Source organism: Thamnophis elegans, chromosome 9 (assembly GCF_009769535.1).
Source record: "Thamnophis elegans isolate rThaEle1 chromosome 9, rThaEle1.pri, whole genome shotgun sequence".
NCBI lineage: Eukaryota > Metazoa > Chordata > Lepidosauria > Squamata > Colubridae > Thamnophis > Thamnophis elegans.
The window spans coordinates 41,978,916-41,998,754 of record NC_045549.1 but is presented as its reverse complement, the minus strand read 5'-3'; the positions used below and the strand labels follow the sequence as shown (position 1 = coordinate 41,998,754).

Below are 19,839 nucleotides of genomic sequence, written 5' to 3'. Positions count from 1 at the left end.
TTTAAAATAGTAATATAAAATAAACTCTAATAATAAACTTGCCCTTCATCCTGTTTCCTCTCAGATAGGTCGCAGTCGGTGTTGGTTGGAGGACAGAGGTCGACCCCTAGGCCCCTAAAATACGGGGTGCCTCAGGGCTCGGTCCTGTCCCCCGTCCTATTTAACATCTACATGAAGCCGCTGGGTGAGATCATTCGTCGGCACGGGATCAAATATCATCAATATGCAGACGATACTCAGTTGTATCTGTCCATCCCATGCCAACTCAGCGAAGCGGTAGAAGTGATGTGCCAGTGCCTGGAGGCTGTTAGGGTCTGGATGGGAGTAAACAAGCTGGCACTCAATCCCGACAAGACCGAGTGGCTGTTGATGTTGCCCCCCCAAGAACGGACCAGATATTCCATCTCTTAGCCTGGGGGGCGAAACCCTTCGCCCCTCAGAGAGGGTCCGCAACTTGGGTGTCCTCCTGGATCCTCAGCTGACATTAGAATACCATCTGTCGGCTGTGACCAGGGGGGCTTTTGCCCAGGTTCGCCTGGTGCACCAGTTGCGGCCCTACCTGGACTGGGAGGCACTTCAAATGGTCACTCATGCTCTCGTCATCCCTAGGCTTGATTACTGTAATGCGCTTTACTTGGGGCTGCCCCTGAAGAGTGTTCGGAGACTACAATTGGTCCAGAATGCAGCCGCGCGAGCGATATCGGGTGTACCTAGGTACACCCATGTTACACCTATCCTCCGCGAGCTGCACTGGCTTCCCATCGGTCTCCGAATGCGCTTCAAGGTGCTGGTCGTTACCTTTAAAGCCCTACATGGCTTAGGACCTGGATACCTACGGGACTGCCTCCTGCCACATACCTCCCAACGACCTATAAGATCCCACAGATTGGGCCTCCTTCGGGTACCGTCGACCGGGCAATGCCAGTTGGCGACTACTCGGGTGAGGTCTTTCTCTGTAGCTGCTCCGGCCCTGTGGAATGATCTCCCCGCAGAGATCCGGACCCTTCCCACTCTCTCGGCCTTCCGTAAGGCCACTAAGACCTGGCTGTTCTGGCAGGCCTGGGGCTGTTGACCCCAAAATATGGTCCAGCCCCACTTGGAATGGAGTGCATGGTGTGTTTTTAAGTCTATCTTTTCTTTTTCTCTATGCCTTTTGATTTATTTGTATTGTGAGCCGCCCGGAGTCCTACGGGATTGGGCGGCATACAAGTGTTATTAAACTTTGAAACTTTAAACTTTCTACTAGCATCTAAATATTTTCAAAAATTCATCAACGAAGATTTTTCTTAGTAACTGTCCTGTTGAAGTTAGTTTGGAATATAATGATATATTTATACCTTTTGACCTTAAGAAAATAGTCTATATATTATCATTCTCAAAGTTGAAAGTTTGATTACAGATAGTTATCCCAAATGGGTATGGTCCTGAATTCAAGGCAATAATCTCTCAAGAAATTTTAGAATGAAAAAACTTCCTCTTTCACAATTGCGACTGTACTTGGAAAAAAATACATTCCTTTGAGGGGAATACAGTATTTGTTTGATGTGCTTTATCTAGTAATGAAAACAATGCAATGTAATTGTGCAGATATTTTAGGCTCTGAAGAGATAAAAATATTTGGCTATTTTTCACCTGCTGGAATTCATGATCGTTCTTCATATTCTGTGTCAGTAGTGATGTGTGTTTGTGTGTGTAGACATGTATATAGACAGACACACACAGATGCTTACATACATCAACTGAAATTGATGTCATGCACAGTGTATTTTCCTCAGGATTGAAGTTTTCTTTTATCTGAATAATTTTTCAGCTTTCTGAATCCTGAATGTAGTAGAACTAAGTTTGCTACTAGAAAATTAATACATGAACTGTTTTATAGGTGTAGCTCCAAATCTTCCAACTATACCATCAGCATCTGACTTCAATACAGTAATGTCTAGTGACCAAAACACATTGGATGGAACACATTCACAGCACAGTACTAGCCAAGATGATATTGTTGGTATTGAGGAGGCAAACCAGGGATTCCCTGCTGTTCAACTTGCTGATGCACAGGTATATGCTTATCTTTAAAATCGGAGCCCAGGCATGATAAAAAGAGCCAGTTTATTGTATAGTGGTTAAGTCAGTAGACTGAATTTTAGTCCTGCCTTAGGCACAAAGCCAAGGTGCCTGACTTTGGGGCTATACCAAACTAATTAGGCTGTTTTGTTACAGGAAAATAAAGTTGTATATATACTGAAAGATAAAATATTCAAGCTCTATATTTATATATTAGTGCTAGGCTTTAAATCTGAAGCTTTTTCCACTTGACTTTTCAAATCAACATAATTGTTTTCCAGTTTAAGAATTGGAGACATGCATTTCCTGTCAACATAATAATTTTCACAATCCTAGGTTTTCATCTCTCCAACATTGGCATGAGAATTATTCCTTCCTTTTGTTTAATTAAATTGAAAGATACACAAAGACATTAAATTAATTATGTCAACTTGTAATCTTTTACTGCTTTAAAACATTGGAAGCCTTTTTAAAAGTGTAGTAACATTTAATGAATGACAATTTCAATAGTTACGATTTAAGAAAACACCTGACTTTATTTTTGATAGGTTGTTTTCAAACCCCTTCTGAGCCACACAGGAATTCAGTCTCAGGATGTAGTACCATTGTGCTATAGGATGTACTTTGGTGAACATCTTTCATTCTCAGGAACTCTGGATTGCCTTAGGGCAGACATTGTTGATTCAGATACAGCAAAGGAGAGAAGAAGCAAAAGAGCACAAAGGTATGACAGTCAAGCTCCAAAAATACATTTCACATTAAAAAAAATTAAATTTTATTTTCCTCTTCGTGAAATCAGAAATAATGCAGCCCTTTAAAAAATTCTGAATTGGCATACAGCAGGCAAATTAGATAATCATGGAGTTGGGATATCACTTTCTGAAATGTTACCAAAATAATGTAATTTCAGTTGCTTTTATGGTTATTAATGTAAGAATAATTCTTGTATGTTTGTTTCCTAGGCAAGGATTAGTAAATCTTCCTCCACTTGAATTCAAACCAGCATTAATGTTGGAAACTTTTAGTATTAGTGCTGTTATAATGGAGAAGTCGGTGAATACACCTCAAAATTCTACCAATGCTCTTTCTTTTCATGACTTTAACAAACGTCATTATAGCACATTTCATTGCAATTTTACAATCTCTTGTCAATCTATAAGCCAGCATGTTGATATGGCACTTGTTCGACTTATTCACCAATTCAGCACCATGATAGATGATATTAAAGCTACACAAACAGACATCAAACTTAGTAGATATACAGCTGGCTCAGCTTCTCCAACACCAACCTTTAAAACTCGGAAACACAGAGACTTCCGTTCTTCCGATTTCAGCCGCAGTTCTCGGGGCAGTCTTAATGGTGTCAACAGAGTGAACAATGCAAAAAATAAACGATCAAACAGTGAGAACAATAAAAAAGAATCTCGGAATAAAAATTCACTGGGAAGGGCAGAAAGAAGGACTTCTAAAGTATCCAGAAAAGGTTCCAGGGATGTTGTTGACCATGTCACCATTCATATGGATGACTCTGATTCAATTACAGTGTCGGAACAGAGTGAGCCTTCTGCAGAGTGCTGGCAAAATATGTATAAATTGTTGAACTTTTATTCTCTTATCTCCGATCCAACAGGGATTTTAGAAAAATCTTCTGAAACATTTTATCCAGCAGGTAAGAAAATCTTTGATGAATTACAATAATTTGCCTCTTTTGGAGAAGGCAAATGAATTGAATTCTGCCCATTATGTTCCTGCATGCAATGTCCCAAAGGACAGAGCTTGCATCATACATACATTACACATACCGTGTTTTTCCCAAAAATAAGACAGGGTTTTATTTTCTTTTGATCCCCGAAATAAGCACTTGGCCTTATTTTCGTGGAGGTCTTATTATTTTTGAGGTGCATGAGGCTGCGAACGTGGTCACCTCATGGCTGCTGCTGTGTTACAATATTTTCAGGGAGGACTTATTTTCAGGGCAGGGCTTACTTTAGTGTATGCACTCAAAAGCTCAATTGTCCTTATTATCTGGGGAGGTCTTATTTTCAGTGAAACAGAGTATGTACGTATGTATGTATCCACCTTTATTATTTTTAGAAGTAACTCAGGGTGCCAAACTTACCTAATATTCCTTATTTCTCCAATTTATCCAACAAAAAGAACAATCCTCTGAGGTGAGTTGGGCTATGAGATTGAAGTCTCATAGTCACACAGGGGTTTTCATGTCTAAGTTTGGAATTTATAGTTTTCTGGTTTCCAACTTGGTGCCTTAATCACTAGAACAAATCTGTTGATTGACTGCCTGCCTGGCTTATTATTTTTAGTTTGACTTGTTACTTTTGTACAGTTCCCCATGTTAAAACAACTCTTGTACATTTCATAAGTTGGTACTTTCACAGTTAGGAACATATTTCTATGCTGATGTATACGCTTTTTTTTAGCTAAATAAAAAAATTAATTCTAAAAGTGGTAATTGATTTTGGCAAACTGGCAATTAAAATGGTTCAGTTAGACAGCAAATAGCATTGTTATTTTTGGATGCATAGAAAGCTTTTGATAATGTAAATTGGCAATTAATGATAATACAACTGCAAATGATGGATTTTGGGGAGGAATTTATAAATAGGGTTAAAACTATTTACAAAAAACAACAGGCTAAGTGATGGAGATATGGCAGAAAAAGTGCCGATTAGAAAAGGGACCAGGCAAGGGTGCTCGCTATCTCCACTATTATTCATATTGATACTAGAAGTTTTGAACAGAAAGATAAGACAAGATAAAGATATAAAAGGAATGAAAGTTAAAAAGGAAGAATATAAATTGCAAGCATTTGCAGATGACTTGGTATTTATTATTGAAGATCCAATAGAAACAGGTCCAAAACTACTAGAACAAATAGAAGATAAAACAAAAATTTTAGTGAAAAATATAACAGAAAAACAGAAAAGAGAAATAATGGAGAAATTAGATATTCAAAAAGTAAAAAAAGTGGAATATTTGGGAATACAATTGACCTCGAGATGTGTAACTATTAAGGAAGATAATTATTATAAACTAAGAATCAAATTGAAATGGATATAGAAAAATGGAAAAACTTACAGCTATCACTAATGGGTAGAATAGCGGTAATTAAGATGAATATATTACCAAGAACATTATTTTTTCCCAAACAATACCAATAAAACTGGAAAAAAGTACTTCAAAAAACTAAATAAAATAATAGAAATATATATTTGGCAAGGAAAGAAAGCAAAAATTAATATAAGTATGCTACAAGATTCTAGGATTAGAGGTGGATTTGGTGTACTAAATTGGGAATTATACTATCAAGCAGCAGCTCTAACATGGATAAAAGAATTGATATTACTAAGAAATACAAGGTTACTATCCTTGAAGGGACACAATATGCAACTGGATTGGCACACATTTTTGTGGTATGGGAAAAATAGAATACATAGTTATTTTCAGAGACACTATGTAAGAAATGCAGTATGTAAAAGAAAAGCATTATATGGAAGTATCAGTGTGGCTTTCAACGGTAGAGGCTTTGACACATCCGAATATTAGTAGTATGAAAAAGGTTATTAGGTACAAAGATATATTAACAGCGAAGAGAGAACTAAAACAGAAGAAAGAATTAGAAGAACAAGGGATTGATATAGCAATAGCAATAGCAGTTAGACTTATATACCGCTTCATAGGGCTTTCAGCCCTCTCTAAGCGGTTTACAGAGTCAGCATATTGCCCCCACAGTCTGGGTCCTCATTTCACCCACCTCGGAAGGATGGAAGGGTGAGTCAACCTTGAGCCAGTGAGATTTGAACCGCTGAACTGCAGATAACAGTCAGCTGAAGTGGCCTGCAGTACTGCACCCTAACCACTGCGCCACCTCGGCTCTCTTATATATAGGATGGTTTAAACAAATGCAAATACAAACAAGATATGAGAAAGATGTTAGAGTATGATTTTAATATGGAAAAGTCAGAATTAGATAGGATACTCATGGGAACAGATGAAAAAATGGTTACAAAATTGTACAATTATCTACTTAGAATATACCTAGAAGAAGAAGTTAAAGAAACAATGATAAGATGGGCAAAAAACTTTGGATATACAATAGAACTAGAAAAATGGCAACAACTATAGGAAAGGAATTATAATCTGACAATGGCGACAGCATATAAAGACAATTTATATAAAATGTTTTATAGATGGCACATGACACCTGAAAGATTAGCAAAAATGTTTAAGGCTAAATCAGCTTAATGTTGGAAATGTCACCAATTGCCAGGAATGTTTTATCATATATGGTGGATGTGTAGCGATGCAAAAAGCTATTGGGTTAAAATACAAATATGGTTAGTGAAAATGTTACATAAACCCATAGAGTTTAAGCCAGAGATATTTTTATTGGGTATTCTACCAGAGAAATACAGTAAAGAAGATTCATATTTGATTGTACAAATAATAACAGCAGTTAGAATTGTATTTGCACAAAACTGGAAAGCAGATAAAATACTATCAGAAGGGGAGGTAATAAAGAAGCTATTAGACTGTGCAGAAATGAATAGGTTGACATTGATAATAAAGGACAAGGAGGAATCAGTGTGCTACAGGGCGCGATTTTGAGTGGCTTGAAAAAAGATAATACATAGAAAGAAAAAGGAACAAAACATGAAATAAGTATCTCAGATGACACATGATTAATATAGGGGGACACATGATTAATATAGGGGGAATAAGAAAATATCAAACTAAATATACAGGCAGAAAAATGATATGAATTGACATGTTAAATAACAATTATAAGAATGTATATCTAAGAATGAATTTGAAAGGAAAAATAAAAAACATTTTACAAAAAAAGAGCAAATATTACTGTTTCATACCTGATTGTTTTCAATAATGCGGAAAAGTTGTAACTTAAATAATAGGAAAAGAATAAATCCTGATAAAGTTAGAGTAATTTAAATGAAAAACAACATATAAAATGTGAAGACCTGATATCTAGATGAATGAGACATAAGTACTTTTTTGACACAGGATCAAAACCGCTTTAATAAAAGAAACTCTGGTTATAAGTTTTATGATTTTTCATACAAGGAATGATAATTGGATTTACCGTGCATTGTTGCCACATTTAGAAAGTTAAAATTTATATCACTTAGAAAACTCATTAAGATCAAAATCCTATGTATAGGAATGGTAGTTTTTGATAGCGCTGCTTTTGAGCATCACAACAATATTCATATCAAAATCCAATTCTTGACTAGCTAATATAATTTTGTAGTTGACTTGATTAAAATTTTTGTTTACACACAAATAAAAAGAATGAAGGCATTAAGAAAATTCTCAATCCCATTATTTATATCTATTATTTTATGTTCACAAATGTGAGTTCATATGTAAACAATTGTTTCAGTGGCTCTGAATCAATCTTGACTCCTGGATGATCATGTCTATGCAGCTTACTTGGCAACATTTTCAGAAGTAACTTTCCATTGTCTTCTTCCTCAGGCTGAAATAGAGTAATTGGCTCAGCCTGTTGGCTTCAGTGTCTAGAGCAGGACTAAAATTCATATCACCTAATTTCTAAACTGTAGTTACAGTGGCCTGTATTTACTGCATCAAAATAGCTCGCTCTTGTACTTAGGTAGTTACAGATCCCACATTACAACTATTTCAATTTCCAATTAATTGTTCTAATTAATTATTTATTGTTCTATTAGCTTATTTAAATTTTAATTATGATTAATCAGAAACAGTTCTCATTCATTGTTAAATTACATTTATTGGCAACCCTTAATAGTAATTCTAGATTTTAATTGAAATGATGTTTTGAATATTTTGAAGAATACTAATTTTCATTAAATTCATTAATGAAAATTAGTATTCATTAATGAATTTAATGTCCTTGATGGCGAACTTATGGCATGCGTGCCAAAGGTGGCACACGCGGTGTCGCCTCAGCTCTGCCATGCACGTTCGCACATCTTCTGCCAGGCAGTTGGTTTTTGGGTCTCTGCCTTCCATTTGAAGGGGGCGGGGTGCATGCAGGAGATGCATGCATATGCGGGGGCGGGGCACATGCAGGGGTCATGCACACAAGCGGGACAGGGTGTGCACTTGATGGGCATATTTTTATTAAGTAATTTTTGAATAAATTATATCAATATCTCTTGGTTTATTTCCATGTCTTTTAGGAATTCGGAGCCCTACAGAACCTGCATGCAAAGTTGCATTTGAAAATGAACAAGATAGCAACAGCTTGACCAGGCCTCAGAGAAAACGCAGTTTGGTCACAACTGAACCTCAGCATGTGACCTTAATAATCTTTGGAATTGGCATGGTAAATCGCACACATCTTGAAGCAGATATTGGTGGGCTAACAATGGAATCGGAACTGAAGAGAATCCATGGTAGCTTTACACTCAAAGAAAAAATGAAAGGTAGAAGATTTTAATTGAATACATTTGTTTTGACTTAATAAAAATGAGAAGCGGGATATAGAATAAAATATATAATACAAGAGTATGAGCCAGACTGCTTTTGGAAAAAATGTTTCTCTTATTGAAATAATGAAAATATGATTCTGTTTAGTGTATTTTAATGTAAAAGTAATTAGGATATTGCTGGAATCTCACATTAAAACTGGTGAGATTTGAGTTCATAGTCTTATTTACTTATATGAAGCTTACCTTGACTAATACGAATCTTAGCTACCTTACCTCATTGGCTTATTTGGGGAATATAATGAGTTGGTATTATGGATCACTTTAAGTTAAATGAAGGGTATAACTATAATAGTGTTTTGCAAAACCACAAGAAAATGAAAAAGTATGTTAGTTGCCTGGCCCAAATTATATTAAAATGTTCTAACTTCAAAATTTGTTACTAAAAATGTCCATATGGTCTACTTTCTCCAAACATTTATTGTTATAAGGGTCTTATATTTTGCCTGTTGTATTTCTAATAAGAATTATGTGTGAATGTAAAAAATAAATAATTTTTCATTTTAGTTTAAATATATTTTTTTCCTATTAAAGATGTACTTCACCAAAAGATGACGGAGACAAGTGCTACTGCTCATATAGGTGGTGTTAATATTGTTCTCCTGGAAGGGATCACACCAAATATCCAGTGAGTTCAAATAAAAATGATATTTGAATTGTTATTCATAAAGACAGAAGTTATGCCCAGTATAAAGATTAGGTTCAATGTTTCTAGTAATTTAACTGAATTTAATTTTCTTAAGGACTACTGTATTTAGGCAAAACAAACAATGGCAAAAGTGAAACAGAATGCCATTTATTTGACTTTTAGAGTTAACTAAAGAAGTTAATAATAATCATTATAATGAATCAAATAGTCATTAATATTTATATGATAGCTGGAGTGCAAGATTTTCCCGAACAGGTGGTACAAAGCAGGAACTAGGTAAAAATTCAAGGACCATTTTGATACAAGATTTTAATTAAATCACTAAACTATGTTAATCCTGCCACGTTTTAATTTGATGTTTCTAATATATTGTCTTTTAGTCTTTTTTCTGTCCCTAGCAATTAGATGTATTTAACCTAACTATAACAATTACAATCAATCTATTACTATTTTTATGTCATATTTTTCTGTTTCTCATGATCATGCTACCATTTTTTTCCTGATGATGCTGCCATTATTGAACATTATAGTTATTTATAGTTATGGAATTTTTGGCAAGAATAATTAAAAAACAAAATGTTATTTTCTTAATATAATCACACTTTCACTGGATTATTTTTTGACAAATTCACTGAATTATGTGTTGGATTTCCTAGAAAAGGTTTTTTTTTTAAAAAAAACAGTATTCTTAATTGAAGTAGTTATATTTTTAGAAAGCTTTAAAATAGTGTGTTGCTTGGGAACTAAGCATTTAACTTTGATAAGGTTTATCTGATGTTAAAACAATTGTTTCCCTTTTTGTGCATTTTAGTCCTTGAAAATTTTGCTGATATACAGTATATATATTTCATTTTCTCCTTCTTACATACTTGAAAATGTCTGGTTGTTACAATTTTATACTTAAACACTTTAAATAGAATAGCAACGTCAGGACACTATGAGTATGTTGGATAGTTCACTTTCACATATTTCATTAAATCTATCTGCAGTCACGTGAAAAAAGAAAGTATACCCTTTTTTAATTCGGTGGTTTTACAAATCAGGCCATAGTAAAAAACCATCTGCTCCTTTACAGTTATTAAAAGTAAGTAAATACAACCTCAGATGAATAGAAAGCCAAAATGGAGAATGGGTATACTTTCTTTTTCACATGACTGTAGATAATGGGTTTTTTTTTCTGTAAAATATATTAAGATTAAGAGAATATGGGAAGAACTAATTTTGGGATCAGTTTTTCTCAGGTGCTATATATTTTCATATCAAAGATAATGAGAATCTATTAATTCTTTAAAATCCTTTTCTGGATACATTTGCATTTAACCAACTTAAATAAAACTTATCAATTATATATTACTTCAAAAGATAGCCAGATGTTTTAATGTTTGTATAAATGCTTAATTACAGTAATAAGAATGCTATAAAAATAAGAATTAGTTACAAGACTACTTATAAATTTACATCTGTCCTAAGAGTTTCAGTGTATGATCCAGTAGGTGAAAGAGGTTCTTATCTGATTAAATTTATCCAGTTATTGATCTTATATAAATTTTCCATGCATACACTTTTGGAGCATAAACATACTGAAATGAATGGCTTGCTTATTATTCTTTGCAGTATTGAAATCACCAGTTGTCACTGCTTATATGATAATTTTTCAAGTATTAGAACGTATTTTGAATTAACAATATCTGACTAACTCTTCTGCATGACTTTTTATTCCTTAATTTGCTTTGTTTTGTTTTTGCTTTCATCCAATCTTCACATGTAGGCTGGAGGATTTTCCTACATCACCAACAAGCACAGCCAAACAGGAATTTCTGTATGTCATGTTGTCTTTAAATGACTTTCAGATAGAATGTAGTATAGTTGAAGATGTGCATAGTATAGTTAAGATGCATTTTTCTGTATACTTAACTAGTTTTATTATGAAATACAGTACAAATACAATATGAAATTTGAATCAGCATATATTAGAAGTTTTGAACCATGTGTTTTATGCTTTTGATTTATTGACAGAATGGGGCTTGGGGATTCTTTTGGTGCCTTCTGGCTAGTGTTGATCTTGGTAACTGCCTGGCCAAGTCTGTAGTTTTCCTGGCAAGATTTCAGAAGTGCCATTGCCTCTTTCCTAAAATTGAGAATGATTGACTGGCCCAACTGGCTTTGTGCTTAAGGCAAGACTAGAAATCATGTTCCCATGCTTTCTAGCCTCTTACATTTAACACTGCACTAAACTGACACTTTGCAGACTCGTTCATATTTTTAAAGTAATTTTTTAAAAAAATTTGTAACTTTTCTAATGTCACTCATTGGCATTATGAGAATATTGAGAATACTGACTTTATTCTGTGAGGATAATAAAAGGATGATAGTTCTGACCTTGCATTGATTAACAAAGACCGTCCTATTGTTACACTATAGTATTGTTATGTTAAACATTGTTAAGATGTTACAACAAAAATTATTACACATCACAGAAACATTTGATATAAATCCCATCACAAAAGTGTGCATGGAATGTCTCATCTAAAGGAGCTTTTCTGTATACAATGAAAGCATTTACTTTATAATATTTTCATGCACACAGCTGTGCTCCTGATATCACAGGTTCTAAACAGATATTATCATTGCATAACCCAGTGATGGCGAACCTTTTCAGCACAGAGTGCCCAAACCAGTACGTGCGTGCATGTGTGCGCGTGCATATGCCGGAGTGCCAAAAACCTGAAGACCAGCTGGCTGGCGTGCTCATGGCTCCTTTTGCCTGGTTTTGGGGCCGTTTTCAGGATATTGTTTAGGCCGTTTTCAGACCATTTTGACCCCAAAAACAGCCTGAAAAGGGCCTGAAAAATGATCTGAAAATGAACTGAAAACAACCCCCAAACTGGCCTGAAAATGATCTGAAAACGGCCCAAAAATGGCCTGTTTTTTGGATAATATTTGGGCTGTTTTCAGGCGCCTGGGAAGACCAGCTGGCTGGCGCGCATGTCGGAAACCAGAAGAGTAGCTGGCGACAGCACATGTGCCCACAGAGAGTGCTCTACGTGCCACCTGTGGCAAACGCGCCATAGGTTGAAATCACAGGCATAGCCTGATACTTCTTACTCGAATGGGATAGGAGGAAACAGAGGTCTAATCCTAACTAATAATTGTGTGACAAGGTCAGGACACCTAAATAAGATGCATATGTTATTGAGAGCTTTGACTAGTCAATGAGATTTGATAGCATATAATTAATCAAATAATGTTTTGATTAATTATATGCTATCAAATCTCATTGACTCATAATAACATAAATTGATTTTCTCCATGATAGTGTATCCCTAATCTGGTCTTTCAGTTCTTCTAATAGTACACCCATCACCACTTTAACTGAATTAATCCATCTCACTACTGGCATCATCATCTTTTTCCTTCCATTGTCCCAGCATGAGAACTTTTTCTAGAATACTGATTTTTTACATAATGCATCCAAAGTATGATAATTTGAGCCTCATTATTTGTGCCTTATGATAAATTGGATTGATTTGTTTGAAGGTCCATTTATTTGTTTTTTTGGATGATCACATGATTACTCTTTGCCTTCTGGTTCTTCAAAGTCCAACTTTTGCTTCCAAAGAATATCACAGGGAATAAAATTGCTTGCACTATTCTGATATTTGTAGATATAGGCACATTTGAATATATTTTCCAAGCCTTCATGGCTGCTGTTCCAAATGCTAATTTATGGGATATTCTTTTACTATTGATGGTTGATCCTAAAAGGCAGATGGTATCTACTAGATATCTTTATTATCAATTTTAATGTTTCATTAGTTTGGACTTCTTTATATTTATTGTTAATTCCATTTTTCTCACACTGCTTGGCTTTATTACTAGACCTTGCAGAAAGAGTCACCAACATAGCATGGGTTATTGATGTTTCTTCCTCCAAAACTATATTCACTGATCCAGATTGCCTTAATCTATGTATATTCAGCACATAGATTAAATAACTAAAGAGTGATTATACACCCTTGTTTAATTCCTTTGCCAATCTGAAGCCAATCTGTTTTGCCATGTTCTGACCAGACCAGGGGTGGGCAATTAATTTTCCCAAGTGGCTACATGGGAAATGGGACTGTTGCAGAGGGCCAAACTAATAGGGCTGCTGCTAGGGGCCAGACAGCCAAAGGGCCAGATTTAGCCCCTGGGCCATAGAATGCCCAGGTCTGGTCCAGTCTGTAGATTACAGCTTGATGTGCTCAGACAATCAAATGCCTCCCTATAATCAATTAAGAATAATGTACTAATTAGGCTCAGCTGAACATTGGCCATAGATTGCTAATATTATTTGATAGTACAAAATGATTAACTAAGACCACTAAACATATTTTAAATGTTTTTGAAGAAGCTAAACATGTATTTTCTTTTTAGAACTGTGGTGAAATGTAGTATTGCCAAATCACAAGCTCTTTATAGTGCCCAAAGAGGAGTGAAAACAAACAATGCTGCCATCTTCAAAGTAGGTGCTATCAGCATCAACATTCCTCAGCATCCAGCTACTCTTCACGGCATGATGGTTCGCAGTTCCCATCAGCTTTCAAAACAAATATCAGATCTCATCAGACAACCATCTTCAGTGTGAGTATTTATTTGTTTAGTATTATTTAGTAAGCTTACATTCTGTCGCCTAGAGGTATTATAATTGGTACAGTCCTCATGTGGAAGCCTAGCTCATTATATAACTAACTACAGTTCTTTGACCAAAACAGTATTACACTGTTTAGAACATATGATAATTGTATGTTCCTTTTGTATAAATAGTTCACAACCTCTCAAAGAAGATATTGCAACCCCACTACCTGCAGAAAAAACACCTACAAGTGTAAACCAGACACCGGTGGAAACAAATGAATTTCCGCAATTGCCAGAAGGTTTGGAAAAGAAGCCGATAGTTCTTAAATTCAGTGCCATGATTGATGGAATTGCTATTGGGGCAGCACTTTTGCCTTCGTTGAAAGCGGAGTACAAAATGGGAAGAATGCGAAGTCACGGAATGACAGGTAATGGATTTTATTATTATATGAGGCATCTTAAAGTAACAGTCATAATTCCATTCAACTAAAATTCTAATACATGCCACTAAGATTTGTACAATTCCTTCAGGGGGCATTTCTGTTATTTTTTCTGCATTTAATAAAGGAATTTTGTCTCCCTGTTTCATGCCTGATTGTAAACTTCTGAGGCTCCTCAGTTCCGAATTCTAATAATAATTGATAAGCAAATTCATGTATTTAAAACTAGTCAGTTATTGTAGTTCTTTGGATCCTGTTCCTCTTATGAGATTGACTACAAATTTTACGATGCAGAAATTAGAATGGAAAATATTGTTAAAACATTAAAAATTTGGATTGTGCAGCATTTTTAATTGAAGGGAGAAGATACTCCAGGGGTAAGAAAATAGCATCTTTCAGTAACCCCTTGAAGTAGTGTTTGGATTTTCCGGGATCAAGGGCTGCCCTCTGTAAATCCCCAAACTACTGTGTTTTCTCGAAAAAAAAGGCAAGGTCTTATTTTATTTTGCCCCACGAAATATGGATTTGGGCTTATTATAGGGGGAGGGCTTATTGTTTTGGGCTTGCCGGGCAGCTGTTGCCATGCGAGCTGGCTCCCAAAGAGCCGGGCACAGCCTCAGGGGCGAAGCAGCCATGAGGTGACCATGCTCCCGAGCAGCTGCCCGGCAAACGCCCTCTCCAGCCGGACAGAGCGCCATTCACTGACCTAGGGGGTATCCCTAAGGCACCAAGCCACGTGGAATTCTGCCCGCTCCCCAGCTCCCATGGCTTGGCACATTTGGGATATCCCCTAGGTCAGTGCATGTAGCTCTGCCCAGCTGGAGAGGGGGGGTGCACGAGCACCTGTTCCGCCCCCAGCAAGCATGCCTCACAGCCTCACCATGCCCTGGCCCAACTCTCCCTGTAGGGCCAGGGCGCCACCGCGGCGTTCCGAGCATAACTTCTTCTCTGGCTTCCAAACTCCAAAACTCGGCTGCAGAGTCTTCCAGCAGCAGCCACTCTAGGAGTGTGCTCTATGGTTGTGGGCTGGCTGTTGGACAGAGAGTCTTCCAGCAGCCAGCCCACAACCATAGAGCGCACTCCTGGAGCGGCTGCTGCTGAAAGACTCGGCAGCCGAGTTTTGGAGTTTGGAAGCTGGAGAAGAAGTTATGCTCGGAGCGTGGCAGCAGTGCCCTGCAGGGAGAGCTGGGCCAGGTCATGGTGAAGCTGGGAGGCATGCTTGCTGGGGGTGGAACAGGCACTCACACAAACCCCCCCTCTCCAGCTGGGCAGAGCTCAATGTACTGACCTAGGGGTTATCTCTAATGTGCCAAGCTGCAGGAGCTGGGGGGGCGGGCAGAGCGCCACATGGCTTGGCGCCTTAGGGATACCCCCTAGTTCAGTGAATGGCGCTCTGCCCGGCTCGAGAGGGGGTTTGCCGGGCGGCTGCTTGTGAGCATGGTCATCTCATGGCTGCTTCGCCCCTGAGGCTGTGCCCAGCTCTTCAGGTGCCCGCTTGCAAGGCAGCAGCCGCCCGGCAACTCTCCCCTCCAGCCAGGCAGAATGCCACTCCCCAACCTAGCAGTATCCCGAAAGCGCCAAGCAATGTGAGCGCCTCCTCCCCTGGTTCCTGTGGCTTGGCGCCTTCGGGATCCCACTAGGTCGGTGAGCGGTGCTCTGCCTGGCTGGAGGGGGGGGTTGTCCAGGAGGCTTATTTTCGGGAGTGGGCTTATATTTTTGCCCATGTGAAAAATGTGGCAAGGTGTTAGTTTCAGGACAGGTCGTATTTTCGGAGAAACATGGTAGGTATGCTTGCTGCAAGACTTGAAGGCAGATGTAATGTTTATTCCCCTGTGTCTTGTATTGCACCTTTTTCATTTGAATTAAAGGGCTGCAGAAACATACTAAACACACCAGCTCTTCTGAATTTTAGGGTAACCCTCACCAGTGATGGGATTCTATTTTTTTTTTACGACCAATTCTGTGGGTGTTGTTGGTGGGCGTGGCATGGCTTGGTGGGCGTGACAGGGGAAGGATACTGTAAAATCTCCATTCCCACCCCACTCCAGGGAAAGGTTACTGCAAAATCCCCATTCCCTCCTGATCAGCTGGGATTCGGGAGGCAGAGAATAGATGGGGTCGGGGCCAGTCAGAGGTGGTATTTACCAGTTCTTGGAACTACTCAAAATTTCTGCTACCGGTTCTCCAGAACTGCTGAATACCACCTCTGCCCCTCACCCAAAAATGTACAATGGCTACATAGTCTTCATGCAGTTGTATAAAGTATCTGGGGTTTGAAAATATGAATCCATGTGCATTTGGAAGTAGTTTACTGTACTTAGAAAGTAAACCAGCAGTGGGAAATTATTTCTGTAATCACTGTACTTATAAGAGATTATCACACTATTTTTCCTTTCCCAGGTGCACAAACAAGATTCACATTTGAACTTCCAAATCACAAGTTACGATTCACTTCCAAAGTGTCTGCCACTGATATGTCTACCATACCTCCTTCAGCTAGTCTCAACCTCCCTCCTGTGACAATGTCAGGCAAATATGTTATGGAGGAACATGATACTTACTCAGATCAAATATGGAGTATAGATGAACTGCCAGCTAAGCAGGGTTATTATCTCCAGGGAAACTATTTGCGTTGTGTGGCTGAGGTTTGTATTACAGTTTGTCTTTACAGATAGTCCTTGACGTATACCCACAATTGAACCCAACATTTCTGTTGCTAAGCAAGATTTTGCCTCATTTTACAACCTTTCTCGCCACAGTTGTTAAGCACATCATTGCAGTTGTTTAAATTAGTAACAGTTATTAAGTGAATCTGCTTTTCCCATTGACTTTGCTCGTCAGAAGGTTGCAAAAGGTGATCACATAACCCCGGGACATAAATATGAACCTGTTGCGGACTGCCTGAATTTTGATCACGTGACCATAGGGATGCTGCAGGGGTTGAAAGTGTGAAAAATGGTCATAACTCACTTCAGTTCCATTGTAACTGAACAATCACTAAAAAAATTGTCAAGGACTGTGTCTGTGTTATCTCATTTTTTAATTTTAATTTAAGTTTATTATAAGATAAAATACAAATAAAAACAAAAGGCAAGAAAGGCAAAAGAAAAAGAAAAGGTGCAAAAGTAAAGAAAGAAGAATGAAAAGCAGTAACGGCTGACTTTTCAGTGCAGGGGAATATAGTATCTTTTCCTTTTGTTTTACATTTCTAATTAATTCAGACTATTTATATAACTAAGTCAATCTAACCATCAAAACCTTCCATTTTGAAGTCCAGAAGCAGTTACGAACTTACAATTTTTTTTTAATTGGCTTCTTATACATATTTTTAATTTGACAAAATTTATCTTTTATGTTATAATCCTCACAATGGTTGATTCATAGTTTTCTCCCTCTATTTTGTAAGTACCCAGTTGTTATAAACAAATACTATTTTATAATTAGCCAGTTGTTATAGTCCAAAAAAGACTCAAATTGTATCTTTTGAGTCCTTTTTAGTCTCAGCATACAGTACCACCTGGTTGAGTACCACTATAGTATCACTAGGCTGGTAAAACGAATAAGATTGAGCCTGATTAGTACTTCAGTGGGAGACTTTGAGGAAATACTGTGTCCATAAATGAGATAAGGATGTTGAAAAATAACACCCTGGTAGATAACAGTGTTAAATCATTCCTATATGTCTGCAAATAACATTACCATATTTTTCGGAGTATAAGATGCACCGGAGTATAAGACACAGCAAGGTTTTGAAGAGGAAAATAAAAAGGTATTGCTCTCTGCAAACCTCCCCAAAACAGCTCATTTTTCACGAAAACGAGCCCAGTTCCCCCGCCCCCAAAAGGCACGAATAGCCTTTAGGGAGCTTGCAGAGTGCTCGGGGGGGGGGGGCAAAAACGAGCAAAAAAACAGCCTGTTTTTCACAAAAACGGGCCCATTTTTGTAAAAAAAAAAGGGGGGGCATGGGTAGCCTTTAGGAAGCTTATAGAGTGCTCCTGGGAGCTGGTGGGGGGGTAAAATTGAGCAAAAAAGGGCCATTTTTTCCTCTCAAAGCTTCCTAGAGGCTATGCATGGCCATTTTGGTGAAGGGGGCGGGGTTTTGGGAGGCAAAAAATGCTGAATTCAGTGTATAAGACGCCCCCAGATTTTCAGCCTCTTTTTTGAGGGAAAAAGGTGCGTCTTATACTCCGAAAAATACGGTAAATAGATACAGCAGTCAACACAACTTCAAATAAAATTTTCCTTTTTCAACATCCAACATAATTCTTAATTTGAATTATTTTACAAAGTCAAAATTACAGATCATGAATTAATATTTATTATCTTTTTTTGCCTAGGTTGGGTCCTTTGAGCATAACCTTTCAACAGATCTTTTGAACCATTTGGTTTTTGTGCAGAAAGTATTTATGAAAGAAGTCAATGAAGTAATACAGAAAGTCTCAGGTAGTCTAATGGCTTTAAACTTTTATTAAACCACTTGATGGCCTAACAGGAATGTTTCTTAGGCTGTATTAAGTACAAATAATATATTGTTTTAATATTTTATAAATTCTACACATAAAAGCAAGTACTGAATGTGTACCCTTTGTTAAAATATTTTTAAAAATCATGTATTTGATAAAATTAAAATTATTCTGGAATAAAATAACAATCCCATAAAAGCCAGAACTAAGATTTATGACTTCTTGGATTTATTAATTTTTAAGTCTCAGGAAGGTGTTTAATGTATTGTAGTTGAACTGTGCATTTTTTTTCCATTTAGAAATGAATATTGAATTTAATGCTGTTTGTTCCTAAATACAGTATATGAAGGATTACAGCTGCAATAGATCCATTCAGTTCTATTAAGATGTGTGTCATTTTATAAAGCTTTATGTGGACTAACTTAACAATTGTCAATAATTACTGCAAAGACTACAGTATAAAATAAATTTGTTTTCTAAGTCAAACAAATAGTATTCAGAAACCTGAGCATATTTTATGTTAAGCAGCCAAACACTAGCATTGCATACTCTTAATTCTTCAACTATTAAAATAAAATCTCCTTATTTTTGGTTCTAGATAATTACCTTTGGGATGATTTTTCATTATAACTTTATGTTGTTTTGAAGATTATGGAATTTCTTCATTTCATAAAATAAATTTATTTTAGGAGCAGATTTACCTGGCCTTTTATTCTATTTTTAAAGAGAAATCAGCATTTATAGCTGGGCTAGAATAGGATGTCAAATTTTACTCCAATGAGCAGAAATAAAGATGCATTAGGCATAATAGAAATATTCACCTACCACCACCATGCAGCTCATTGCAGTTTTTTTTTAAAATTGCAGATAATGATGCATAGTTTGATTCTTAAATATGATATCAAATATTGATTTAATAACAAGATACAAAATTATGTGTACAATTGTGTAATTATATTTATAGGAGGGGAACAACCTATTCCTCTATGGAATGAACATGATGGAACAAATGATGGAGAAAAACCAAAAATTCTCCTTTACTCTTTGAGTCTTCAATTTAAGGTATTTTTATTCTATTTGAATCTGGAGATTTATTTAGG

At 36.8% G+C, this 19,839-nt stretch overlaps 1 protein-coding gene across 12 annotated transcripts in view; it reads left to right on the top strand.

Moving 5' to 3' along the window:
• Window positions 1-19,839, top strand: part of KIAA1109 (KIAA1109 ortholog) — a 206,367-nt gene that overhangs the window by 120,473 nt on the left and 66,055 nt on the right. For 11 of the 12 annotated variants that reach the window (XM_032224446.1, XM_032224439.1, XM_032224444.1 and 8 more), the window contains exons 44-54: window positions 1,880-2,055; window positions 2,610-2,785; window positions 3,024-3,730; window positions 8,262-8,507; window positions 9,105-9,198; window positions 10,988-11,038; window positions 13,636-13,842; window positions 14,026-14,264; window positions 16,677-16,921; window positions 18,614-18,719; window positions 19,704-19,801. In XM_032224446.1, the coding sequence (XP_032080337.1) occupies window positions 1,880-2,055; window positions 2,610-2,785; window positions 3,024-3,730; window positions 8,262-8,507; window positions 9,105-9,198; window positions 10,988-11,038; window positions 13,636-13,842; window positions 14,026-14,264; window positions 16,677-16,921; window positions 18,614-18,719; window positions 19,704-19,801 (2,345 nt within the window). The remainder of the gene's footprint in view (window positions 1-1,879; window positions 2,056-2,609; window positions 2,786-3,023; window positions 3,731-8,261; window positions 8,508-9,104; window positions 9,199-10,987; window positions 11,039-13,635; window positions 13,843-14,025; window positions 14,265-16,676; window positions 16,922-18,613; window positions 18,720-19,703; window positions 19,802-19,839) is intronic. The other variant, XM_032224441.1, reaches the window with a different exon arrangement.